The sequence below is a fragment of the Vitis riparia genome, chromosome 8 (assembly GCF_004353265.1).
Source record: "Vitis riparia cultivar Riparia Gloire de Montpellier isolate 1030 chromosome 8, EGFV_Vit.rip_1.0, whole genome shotgun sequence".
Taxonomy (NCBI): domain Eukaryota; kingdom Viridiplantae; phylum Streptophyta; class Magnoliopsida; order Vitales; family Vitaceae; genus Vitis; species Vitis riparia.
In genome coordinates, this window is record NC_048438.1 from 15035529 (window position 1) to 15048045 (window position 12517).

The 12517-nt window shown below is 35.5% G+C and overlaps 3 protein-coding genes across 3 annotated transcripts; all 3 read right to left on the reverse strand.

Moving 5' to 3' along the window:
• Positions 1-160: 160 nt before the first annotated feature.
• Positions 161-976, reverse strand: LOC117920800 (light-harvesting complex-like protein OHP1, chloroplastic). The gene is made up of 3 exons (XM_034838438.1): positions 736-976; positions 516-638; positions 161-433 (listed from the first exon to the last, which is right to left on the reverse strand). Exons 1-3 carry the CDS (start codon positions 907-909, stop codon positions 365-367), a joined length of 366 nt encoding a protein of 121 aa, XP_034694329.1. The 5' UTR covers positions 910-976; the 3' UTR covers positions 161-364.
• A 1190-nt stretch (positions 977-2166) lies between these two features.
• LOC117920799 (putative cyclin-D7-1) lies at positions 2167-4324 on the reverse strand. Its single transcript, XM_034838437.1, has 6 exons — positions 3753-4324; positions 3580-3666; positions 3388-3486; positions 3085-3289; positions 2683-2819; positions 2167-2600 (listed from the first exon to the last, which is right to left on the reverse strand). The coding sequence occupies exons 1-6, from the start codon at positions 4038-4040 to the stop codon at positions 2367-2369; spliced, it is 1050 nt and encodes a 349-aa protein (XP_034694328.1). The 5' UTR covers positions 4041-4324; the 3' UTR covers positions 2167-2366.
• Positions 4325-5228: 904 nt separating this feature from the next.
• LOC117919694 (glucose-induced degradation protein 4 homolog) lies at positions 5229-11388 on the reverse strand. The gene is made up of 8 exons (XM_034836924.1): positions 11309-11388; positions 10606-10661; positions 6890-7033; positions 6364-6437; positions 6147-6201; positions 6015-6077; positions 5747-5874; positions 5229-5633 (listed from the first exon to the last, which is right to left on the reverse strand). The coding sequence occupies exons 1-8, from the start codon at positions 11352-11354 to the stop codon at positions 5555-5557; spliced, it is 645 nt and encodes a 214-aa protein (XP_034692815.1). The 5' UTR covers positions 11355-11388; the 3' UTR covers positions 5229-5554.
• Between the last annotated feature and the right edge of the window lie 1129 nt (positions 11389-12517).

Here is a 12517-nt window from a genome sequence, read left to right on the forward strand (position 1 = left end):
ATTGTGGGTGGGTGGCAAGGCAATCGCGTGGCTTGTAAAACCTCAAAACAGGCCTAGGAGTGCATTAAAGATGACAATTTAGATATGTAATCCATCATGGAGTTGTTAACGACCTGATTTTCCAACAAGCTTGATCAACATGTAGATAGATACCTCTTAATTGAAGGTCGAAACAACAATCAGATTAGAAGCTAAGCCGTAATTTCCAAATTAATATGCAGATAACTGCAGTTTGTATCATAAACAACAGGGTGCACGCTCTGCCTTTAGACTTACAATTCAGAGTTACAAGGTAAATCACGAAGCTATCGAAGAAACAAACCCCCAAGTAGCCTCAACTGTAAACGTACTGAAGGCTGTGTACTCAGAGAGGAAGATCAAGACCTTTCCCAATATCCACCCCAATCACCTGAAGTATTCCCTTGTTTAATATCTGCAAAGCCACAAACCCCGTCGTGATTCTTTCCCATTCAGGGTAATGAAAGTGAGAGGGATAATTAAGATGAGGACTGTACCAGTTCTACAATGAAAATTCCAATAAGGCCAATCATACAAGCTCTGGAGTTCCATATTTCTGCTGTCCTTGTGAACCCCAGAAAGGGAGCTTGGAATTTTGGCTCTACTTTTGGCAATTCTACCTGAAATTTTCAATAACCATTTTTTTTTCTAATCTAATAAGAAAAGGCTCTTCAAATGAAGGAAACCCACAAAAGTGAAGGAGCAAAGAAACCCTACCCCAGGAGGAAGCTTTGCCGCTTGAACCCTGAAAGAGACCTTTTTCTTCGGCTGAGAGATTGTGCTACATGGACTCCGATGGTTGAACAGAGACAGTTGCTGATTGAGAAGGGATACTATTGGAGCACTCCTTGGGAGGACAGACAAAGCTGAAATTGGTGATGAAGTTGCCATTCTCTTCTGCAACCCTAACCATTACTTCACCATCTTATCTGCTTTTTGGCTACCCCTTCACTTCTGGCCATGGGTAAGTGACTAAGTGGCCTTTTTTCTTTTCTTTTCTTTTTTTTTGGTATTTATTAATGATGGTAAAAACCCTGGCATAGCTGGCAAGTCAAGTTGTGAGTGGAGCCTCAACAGTAGGTGGGCCTAGAATTAAATAGACCTCCAAATTCCATTGGACTAGAGAGGAGGTGTTCCGAAGGTTAAATAGCTGACGCGGCTGTACCAAGCAATTACCCGCTGGGTCCCCACTTCATCAAATTGGCTGATAAGGAAAGATTTTGGTGAGTTAAATTCATTGCGCAAGGGTAACTTTTGTAGTACATTTCTGAACAAGTGGGGATGTTTAGACAGTGGGTTCCACCATTCCAGCTATTGTAATTAAGGCTTACGTGACCAGCTGCAATTGGTCACCACATAGTTTCCAACACCCTTTTTTGCATGGATGGATCACCTTCTCATTTCCACATAATTTTCAGTCCATATACAATGACGGGGCTATATCGTCAATACATGAAAATCACTGAACAGGTAACCATCTGCTTTGCTATTACGCGTGAGACAGCCAATCATCTTTTACTTCATCATGTTTGCCAGTCACATGTATGCAATGAGCTAATAATTAAGTCCTCACTTCCATTTTCAGTATGTGGATATAGATTAAACTGAGACTCAAGAATGAATGCCGAAACCCACATCAGCCTGTACCACAAAATGAATCCATTCGAGTTATAGTGAGATTGGAAGGCCCGGTTTGCTCTCGGCAATCAGATTTATAAAATGGTAATAAGACCAGTTGTATTCGACTGCTGATAAGCCCATCAAGGAATTAATTGTTCCTGTTATGACTCCATGCATGAAATCTAGACGATCATGAAGAAATGATGTCCTCATTCATTATCATTACCAGATATTCCTGCATGGGCCCATGCATGGGTTTTCTTTGCCTCATTCTAATCGAGTTTAATTCTAACAAATATGAAAACCAAGGTTGGTTCTTACAAAAATGAAAGCACCTTTGTTGGAAGAGATAATTAGGGTGGAAGATAGAAACGTTGAAGATGGAGTTGAGTGCGATTCTCATTTGTGATATATATTTGGTGGTGATGAAATGAGATCATAATCCTCCATTCTGGCTGGTATGTAACCAGGAAGGCAAATATATGGCAAGTATTTGATTGTTTCTGACTCAATATCTCAGCATACCATGTATTAGTAACTTTCTGTTCTGGAATTTATTCTATTTTTTATTTTTGAAGAACCAAACCATATAGATGTGGAATCACACATCAATCTGACCAGTAGCAACTTCGTTGCAGGCTTAACAGGCAAACTTTGATTAGTTTTCCTTCATAAGCCTTGGTACAACAACAAAATAAGATATGATAAAATGCTTCCTAACGTCATCTTCAATGTCCTTCCCTCATTCGCTTCCTTAAATTTGATCTGAAATTGATGTTTGAACCTGACTGCATCTTTGACACAGAGAGATTGACGTGACAATCACATGTGTTCGTCCCCTTCATTGTTAGCACTGTTATTGGACTTGAAGGGCAGTATTTGGAGTTCCCGCAGACTTTTATCTTGTACAGTGGATCAGTCATTCTCAATTCCATGATCTTTTGGCACCTTGCTAGATCACCCTAGAAATTTGAAAACCCCCCCATAAATAAAACACACTGCATTCAATTACATGAGCAAGCTCATAAAATTTAATATATTTACCTTTTGTTCTGGAGGAATGAAATCAGTAAAATAAGTCATGACACTGGCATCTGATTTTGAGGAAAGTAATTCTTCTGAACAGCATCGTATCGCAGATACAGCAACAACAGATGGCCTGAACTCCAGGAATTTAGAATCTGGACGGATCAAATATGTTGTGAGTGTAATGCTAATTTATTAGCAAACATGAATCTACCAGAGTGATTCAGATTGAACTAGTGAAGCTACTGAGTTCTTCTAATTATATGTCATAGTCGGCAAGCTGTTCTTAAAGATTTCTTAATCAAAATGTGACGGGTAGTTTGTCTAGAAATGTTTGGCTAGGGCTATCTTGTAAATAGCATGGAGGATTCAAGTACATGGACCAAGGAGTAGTTTTGGATTTGATGGAAATGAAGTTACCAGAAAGAGAATGGAGAAGCAGGTCGGTGACTCGGGTGATTAACTCCTGGTGAAGGTGAGGCTGCAGGGAGTCTATACTCCATAACAAAAGTTCTGCAAAGGTGTAAGGTGTTGTTGAGCGAAGGCGCCATCCTAGTGCTTGCAGTAGTGTCAATTCCATCCGCTGGATTGTGCTCGATTCAAATGAGTGTTCCAGGTCCTCCATCTTCAACCATAACAATAACCGTATAAACTGATATATAATTTTAGGTCTGTAATGCTAATAACAGTGAAGTTGAGAATAATAATAACTTGTCACCTCACCTGGATTTCGTCAAAGGAAGGAGTGAAGGATTCAGTAAACTTGGAAGCAACAGATAAGCATGCAACTGACAGTAATTCAACCATCCAGTATTTCCAACCCTGCCAGGTATATTTTAAAAGAAAATTTTCAGTCCAAAAATAATTAGAAAATGAACAAAGAAAAAATGAATTCCAGAACTCGTTATTTCTTACATGCCATTGATTCATTGAAATAAATCGATCAAGGTAATTTGCAGCACTGAAAACTGTTTCAAGAGAGAGATTCAATCGACTACGAGACTGAAAGACAGAAATAAGATGCATAATTAGCATATAAAACACTGAAAAAAAGGGGGTGAAGATCGATGGAGAAGACCAAAAATGACCTTGATGATCCATTGTATAACCCTGAACCTAGAGATTCCCATATCATCGAACCGGAGACGGTGGGCGTATTCAGGTTCAGGCATGTAACTGAGCTCCTGGCGCATACAAATAGCGAGAGCCTGCTCGCGATCTTGTTTAGTGGTATAGAATGAAGAAGCGTGAATGTCGAAATTGGGTTGCATGGGTGCACGACAGGGTGGGTCAGGAGTTACAGGACTGGTAAGCCATATTTCATCACAGAGGAGGCTCTCCATTATTAGTCCCAAAACACTGTTAGGAGAGCACATACAAATTTATAACTGGGAGAGGCGGAGATTGGGAAGATGGAAATGGTCTGACATGACAAACCGATTGGAAGTACCCTCTGTAACGCTTTTACCTCTCTCGTACAACCAGGGAAAGGAAGAGAGGGGAAGTTATAGAGAGTTGGAGGGGGGTCTGTGAGAGAGAAATTGAGAGGGGAGATATAAAATTAATGGGGACACGTCCCACATGAAAGGGGTAAATGCAGGATGGAGAGTGGGAGTGGGAGAGAAGGGGGATTTTATTTTGACCGCAGTAACGAATGGCGTGCTGGCGGGCACGAGGAATAGGGTGTATTTAAATGCGCCTTCTATTTACGACTATGTGATTTATGCCCTCTTTGCATGAGGAGGGACTAGGGAGCGGGTGTTGCTTTGCCAGTTATTGCATCCGAGAGTCCAGGAATTGGGAGGGCCCCACTCAACTGAACAGCGGACCGCGGGACACCCACGCCCTCTCTCCTACAGTCGCTTTTGCTGTTGCACGTGGGGCCACGTTCTGATCATCTTCAACTCATGAGCCCATCACAAACTATTAACGGACAAACCAACTACCCACTTACTACTGTGATGCGCCTGTTGATTTTTATTTTTTTCCTTTTTTTATCCGTGACAACACCACGGCTTGCATTCGCATCATGTTGGGATTCAGCATCTTGCAGCTTCACAGTTCACAGACAACCCGAAAGGGTGGCATTAACAGGAAACTTACTAAAAAGGTAAAAAGACGGGCCAATACTCAAAACCAGTCAACGCCCCCCTGCAACTTTTTATCAATTATCACCAGTGTTACAATCAACACTTCAACACCACCCCTACATTCCCATTGTTTCACCACTGGCATACTACCTGCATTATACTGCTAGCAAATGCATCTTTTTCTTCTTTCCTCTCCTTTTTTTTTTTTTTTTTCCACTCTTTCTTTTTTGTGATAAAGGGCCAACTTGACCTTTGGAGTGACTATTGGAGAAGGATCCATCAGACAAAGTACACATGTGACAATTCCTTTTTGTTTCAACAAACACACAATTCAATGATGGGCAAAGTCGTTACACTCATCTACAAAGTTGCAGGGCGGGAGCTTTTGGGGAGAAGCATGTTGGAAAATTGTTGCTCCAACAACATTCATATGAAAAAATAACATGTATGTAGCAAAAAAATCAAGAACATAAATGGCAAAGAAATTGCTTTGTTTCTCAATACACTTCTTGCAAGGAACAAATGTATGAATTCTTTTTTAAGTGACAGTATTACCATAATGAGATTAAGGTAAAAATTACTGATTAGCAAATAGAATCTCGCCAGAACAAGGCTCATCATCTTAGAATTTTGGTTAATCATTCACATGCTAAATTCTCACTCTCCATTGTCAATTTGTCCTGACACGAGACTGCATAATTTTCACAAACAAAAGTAGATGCACATCTTGTCAGCTCATTTGCCGGCAACAATGCACAAACCAGATGCAAATGCTAATCTTGGAAATAACCGCCTGCACTTCATTGCAACTCGTAAGATGAAAAACTGAAACCTGATCTACCTTCATTGGTGGATTTCAGCTCAAGCTTCTGAAATGGGCTGCAGGATGTTTCAATTACATGCACCATTGATCAAAAAAGGGGATTGTTAAACTAGGTAGAATGCTTTGGCCAAATAAAAGAAGAAGAAAGGGGTGAGGGAGGAAACCATACCTACTATTAGGATCATAATAAAAACCATTAATGGAGCCATCATTACAAGAGAAGCAAACATAGTAAAAGCCAGCAATAGTTAACCCACAATCTGTTCCAACATTAACAAAGTATTGCTCTTTCCATCTCTGAAATAATACATCAAAAAAATATAGATATATAAATATAAAGTTATCACTTGACAAAGACAGTTCTTTCACCAATTAATGAAAATGTAATTGAGATCATTTGGTTTTTTTGACAGGCAAAATAATTGAGACCAGATTACCATAAATATATACTGATAGTTACTCAGGTCCAAAGATTTGCCTCCATCAGCCTCCACTTGGCCCTAAAAATATAAAGAGTTATTAAGAGAGCATAAATTCCACATGTGAAAGAGAAGAGTACAGACCCTTACCACAAGGGGTGAAAAAGATGGAAACTTAGTCCAGTGCCTTATGTCATCCTCTGGCCTGTTAACAATTTCCAAAATGATTAACTGTAGGGAAAGGGGTTTTTGTTTCCAAATTTATATAGCTAGAAGTAATCCAAATCAGCTTGTTTACCACTATTGCTAAACTAAACAGGATCCATGCCAAGAAAAGAAAAGAAAAGAAAAAAGAACATCAACATACGATGCTTCCCATTTGCCTGTGAAGAAAGTGTAATTCTTGGCATCAACAATCTCTCCTTCCCAAAAAGTTACAACCTGAGATGCAAATAATAATAATAATAATAATAATAATAAATAAATAAATAAAAACACAGTAAATGCTCGATGAAGGCTACAAAGACTCTGAAAGCTGTCATTGGTATGCCTTATTTCTGCGAGTGCAACTAAAGCCATAATTTACAAAAGCCCCAAATCTTTTTGAATAAGCTCTAGATATGGAATATTAAAGTTATATATCTGGTGACTAGTTTTGCCCATTTAAAATCTTAGTTAACTAAATCTACTTCCTCAAATGGGGCCCTCTTGAAATGTTGTCAGGGTTTCTCTACAGTAGGTTGATATCCGCTTTTCCCTTTATGTCATTTTGATTAATGATATCAATGGATTTATGTCCAGTGGTGTTGCTATATATATCAAAGAACAGCATGAACAGGGGAAAAAATTACATGGAACCTAATGGCTTATATGAAAAAAAGAAGCTGACTTACTGGTGTGTCTGCCATTGGAACATTAAGGGCTTCCATAGTGCCACATAGATAACCATGATCAAGGTCACAACCTTGGATACGGACGTTAACTCTCCATGCTTCGTCCTTTTGTAGACTAGAGACATTCTGAGTACCAGAAAAGGCCTGTAACAAAATTATGCAGCAAGGCTAAACTGACATTTTTCATCTTATTCAACAAAAAGTATGCCGCCTTTAAATGAATGACAAACTCATGCATGTGCATGCAGAAACTTTGATTCAGATGAATCTAAACATTTGAATTGTGGGTACATGAGCATTACAGAAACGCTTATTCCCGATAAATCTCATCTCATTAATTTTACTAAGGCAAATTAAAAGTAATTTTACAATCCTGTCTTACCTATTGAAAGAAAAAAAAATATATACAAGTTGGCAGCTATGTTGTCTCCAAACATTTGAATAACACTGGATCCTATTCTCCCTTTATTAGCAGTACTAGTATGATGCACTGGTCTAAAATAAAATTTATTAAGAAAAAAAAATTACCATAACTTTGAGATGAAAATGGATCTCCAAAATCTATTCAAGAAAAAATAAATAATAAATAAATAAAAATAAAAAAACCTACATTATCTATCAAGGATATTAGGATATTTAGGTAATTTTGCAATATTTTAGATGTCATTGTTATTTAGTAGTTGAAATTTGAGTTTTATTTAAAATTTGGAAGTTTTGGAATTCTCCTTGAAAAAAGTTTCTAAACTTTCTATTTTCTAAATTAATCTCTTTTTTTAAAATGTTTCTATTTTGAATCATTAGAAACTTTATAATAAGAAGTTTGTACAAATTAAGTTTATTTTTTAATAGTTTCATTCAAAATTTAGGGTTTTCTAGAGCCTATAAATAAGACAAATTAATGTAAAATGAGATTTAGGACTGACAACTAATAATGTTAAGGGTTAAATATGCTTTACCCCCTCACATTCAAAACTCAACACTTTATCCCCCAAACTTATTAGAGAACGATAATTTAGTGGCCAAACTTGTTAAAAAGTCAATGAGCAGTTTGTTAAGGGAAAAATAAGGTTGAAATGCAAAGAAAAACATATGTTTTTCAAATTCAAAGTTATCACACTTCATAGTTGCATGTAGAAATTTTGAATAGCCATGCAAACATCTTTCTAAAATCAAAAAGAAAAAATCAAAACTAGTGACTATCATATTTCAAAAGCATTTGAGGAATTCCGCTTCAAAGTAATCAATTTAAAGTTGGTTCTTCCTAAATTGAAAAACTAGAGTGAAAAAAAGAACAACTCCTTTTATAATTTTATGAAAGGTTTATAATTAGCAGCAAACTGTTGGGTTTTGAATGTTAGAAGGTAAAGTGTAAAACATGTCAAAGGTTGAAAGAGTAAAGTGCACTGAACCCTAATATTAACTTTTTCTTTCTATATCTTGCAAATCTCAATGGTGAGACTCTATATTTTCTTCTAAGTGAGACATCTATAAAAGACTTTAGTGACATTCTAAGGCTTCTATTTCTTCTTCCATATCCTTCTTTCCATATATTTTATTTTACTTTTTCCTACTGTCATAATTTTTATTCCCCATCGATCTCCTTAAACCCTAAAAGATTGATGTCTTAGTGTACCTATTTGATTGTAGACAATCTTAGGGCTGACCTACATTAGTTTGGCTTTAGCTAAAAGCTGAGAGTGACCATTGAGTGGCAGTTCCTCTGAAAAGATATTCTGTAAGACAGCTACATGACTGGAAACTTGAAAGAATGGACAAATTTCTCTTAAGGTCACAAACAAAAGCGTCAAGTAGGAATGATGGGAATAGGGTGCTCTAGTTGGAAACAAAGAGTAGTGTGCTTTCAGTAAAATCTCTATACTTTGTTTTCATGTTGAGAAGAGATGACCCCACTCTGATGAAGCAACTTGCAGTAGGACCCTCTGATGAAGACAAGTGGCAGCCACCTTTAAAAGTTTATCAGAGGAGCAAAGGAGTGAGCTCCAAGGTCCAAGCTTTAATTTGGCACTCTCTGGATGGTAATGGGCTTAGTTGAGATCTTATATAAGCCAATATGGGTTCAGCCTAGAAAGCACTTTCAGAAATTAAGTTATGGGTCTAATCCATGGTTATAACTTACCATTTTCAGTCATTATTATTGTCATTTTCCACTAGTCTTTAATGTGGTCAGTAGTCAGTCCAAGTTCGTCATTTTCAAGTTGCATTATTACCATGTCCAGTTCCAAGGAGTTATAAGTCCCTAGAAAAGTCTTATATAGTAGTTGATTAGTCTTTGGAAAGGAATCAATGAATGGATGAATTTTCAGCAGCCATTTTTTTCCTTTGTGTGATGCAAAGAGTACTTGGGTGTGAAGCTTAAGGTTTCTAGGAGTGATTCCTAAGGTCCTTTCAATTATACTCTCCTTGCATTTTATTTTATGTACTGCATCACCCTCATCAAAGATTAGCTAAAAAAGTGGGGTTGGAACATGGTGAACAAATGTTCCTTGTGTAAAGATGAGGAAGAATAGGTAGACCGTCTTTTGCTTCATTGTACCAAAACAAGAATCTCATTGCAGTTAGTCTTCTCTTTGTTTGGGGTAGAATGGGTGATGCAAGCTTCAATTAAAGGGGCCCTCTCAAGTTTGCAAGGATCCTTTTTGGGGAAGAGAAGAAAGAAAGCATGAAGGGTTGCTCCTTTATGCATTTTATGAATTATTTGGAAGGAGAGAAATAATAAGTCTTTTGAGGACGTGGAACAAATGGATCAAACGTTAAAACGCTCATTTTTATGTCTATTTTTTGGAGTGGATGAGGATGGGATTAATGAAAGGCCAATGTCTATGATAGACTCAGTCAATTGGATGGCCATTGTGTAAGGGGGAGGGGTTATTGTTTTTTGTGTATTACATCTTTGTTTTGTTCTTGCCTTTTGGTGCCCTTGTATATAACCCATGTGATTTGGTGCACCCTTTTTGATAGGTGTCGTTAATATATCTTTCTTGTTTGTTTATGGAGAAAACAATTTCACTGTCTTTAAGATTTCAAAGATAGACTCATATATCTTTTGCATAAATTCATGAATCATGAAACCAATACGGTTGACATGAAAAAGTAGAAAGCTTAATTCATATGAGTTGTGCAAGAAATTCATGAATCATAAAAAAAAAAAACATGACTAAAATACAAGCATAGAAGGCTTAATTCATGTGCATGAAAATCAATTTCTACAAAATTCATCTAATAGAACTCCTACCATTTTCTTATAACTATGCAATATGCATGTCATGAGATATATAGCACCCATCAATAGCTAATCCTGAATAATCTCATATCCAATGTTTGCATTATTTTTTTTTGCATTATTGGATGCAATGACAAACAGATTGAAACCTTTAATGTGTTTGCTTTTTCATTTTGGGCAAACAGCCATCGTATATTTCTATTATGCTGTACAACTATTCACAACTAATTAGATGTATCCAATTGTATAGAACATGTAACTTGCTAGTTGCTAGTAAATCATTAAAATGAATGATAACAGCTAATTTTAACTAAGCAAATCAAACATGTAGATCAATGTAGATCAATGTAGATGAGACTAAGTAGTGAACAATTGTTAAAAGCTTAACACTAAATGCAAGACAAAATGTTAAAAATTATCAAGGGCCTGAAGAAAATTACAGATTCCACATTTAAAGGGAAAAAGTGAAATTCACCTGTCCAACACTCAAAAGAGTACAAGCCGGGGGTGAAGTGTGTCCAGGATTTGCACCTTCACATTTAAGAGAGAAGATACTCATATGTTCGAATCACATGAACTAGAAGCCAAACTAGCCTATCTTCAAAAACATAAATGTAGATAAAGCTCTCTATGATCTAGAAATTTGATCTGAATTCAATAAAAATCAACATAAGGCACCACAAGAACCCAAAGAAATATGGAAAAGGAAAAAAAAAAAAAAAAAACAGTTTGAATTTACTAAGCATGAAACCTTGTGATTAGCATATTCAACCCTACACGCATCATGGAAGCAAAATTGCCATTTGTTAGTTTGGTGAGCGTGTGAAGTGTAAAATTTCCATAGCTTCTGTCCTTGGTCTCTTATTCTTAGTCTAGACCCCTACCAGTAGAATGCCCAGCCCTTTTTTTCCCAGAAAATGATCACATCAATGCTGATTTCTGAGAACCGCGTTCTGATGCCCCTAAACCCAGTTTCTGATTTCGCACACAAAAACTTTTAACCCTAACCATAGCAATAACCTTGGTTCTAATTCAGCACGAAAACATACTCTAAAAACTAGGGTTCGCCATCAAAGACCCAAAATCAGGGAGATGCCGCAAGGCAACAATTGAGAATACAGATGATATAATTTGTGAAAAAGCAAACAAGAGAAAAAGGATCCGAATAGAGCGGGTACCTGAAACCTGGGAAGGTGCAGAGTTCTCCACCACTCTCACTGGCATTTTCTCTCTTGCGTCGGGTCCGACCTCACCAAAATAACCAAATAAAAGCTACTTGATAATAAATTAATAACTCCCTTTGTACATAAATATACCAATGAATTTTCAAAGAATATTTTTATCAAATGAGAAAAAAAAAAAAGTTAGATTTTAAAAATTAAGTTTTCCGACCTTTTCATTCAATAAAATTGTAAGAAAAATAAAACTTAAGAGTGGTTGTTGCAGAAGTATAGAAAATTAATAATAATAAAAAAAAAAAGATTTTGAGGTGAAATCAGCTTAATAATTTGATATAATTTAATGATGTAATTTATTACATTTAATATATTAATATTAATATATTAATGGATTAAAATTATTAACTTTCTTATAAAAGTAAAAAATGATGTTTTCAAAATCGAATTGGTCATTAAATAAAAAAAGTTATCAACTTACGGTTTATCAATCGGATTAGTGATTGAATCGGTGATGTTATAGATATATAATTTATATATTATTAAAATTAAAAATAATTATAAAATTTTAAAAAAATATATAAATAAATTAAAATTCAATGATATTTATTTTTTATTTTATGTCTAAGTATATATTTATTAATATTTTTAATTTTATTAAATAAAATACACATAATATTTAAATGTAGATATATTAAAAATAAAAAATTTAATTTTAACTAATTTGATAATTTTCTAACAAAAAAATATATATTTTTGTTTACCATATGAAACAATAAGTTAGATATAGTGGAATGATGCGTCGGCTCATTTAATGAGCCTAAAGTGCAGGGTTCAAGTCTTTTGAGTGATCGGTTCAATGGTTAAGCGGTTCACAAGACCCAAAACTCTGCTAAAAAATCCTATCAGAATTTTGATGTGATGTATATGTTTTCAATGGGAAGGAAAATGCAGAGTAAAAGTAAAATAAGTTTTGTTTTTATCAAAATATTCTCTTGTTTCTTAAAAGGTTAAGATTTAAAAAAAATTTCATGGATATTTTTTTTTAAATAACAAACCAACAACATAAAAAATCACTTAATTTAAATAAGAATTTAATATAAAATACATTTACAAAATTTTAAAATCAAGGTAGAAATTCTACAACATACAACACTTATTTTTTGCCTCATAATTCATATAGTTTTGAATAAAATTAATTTCTATAAGTTT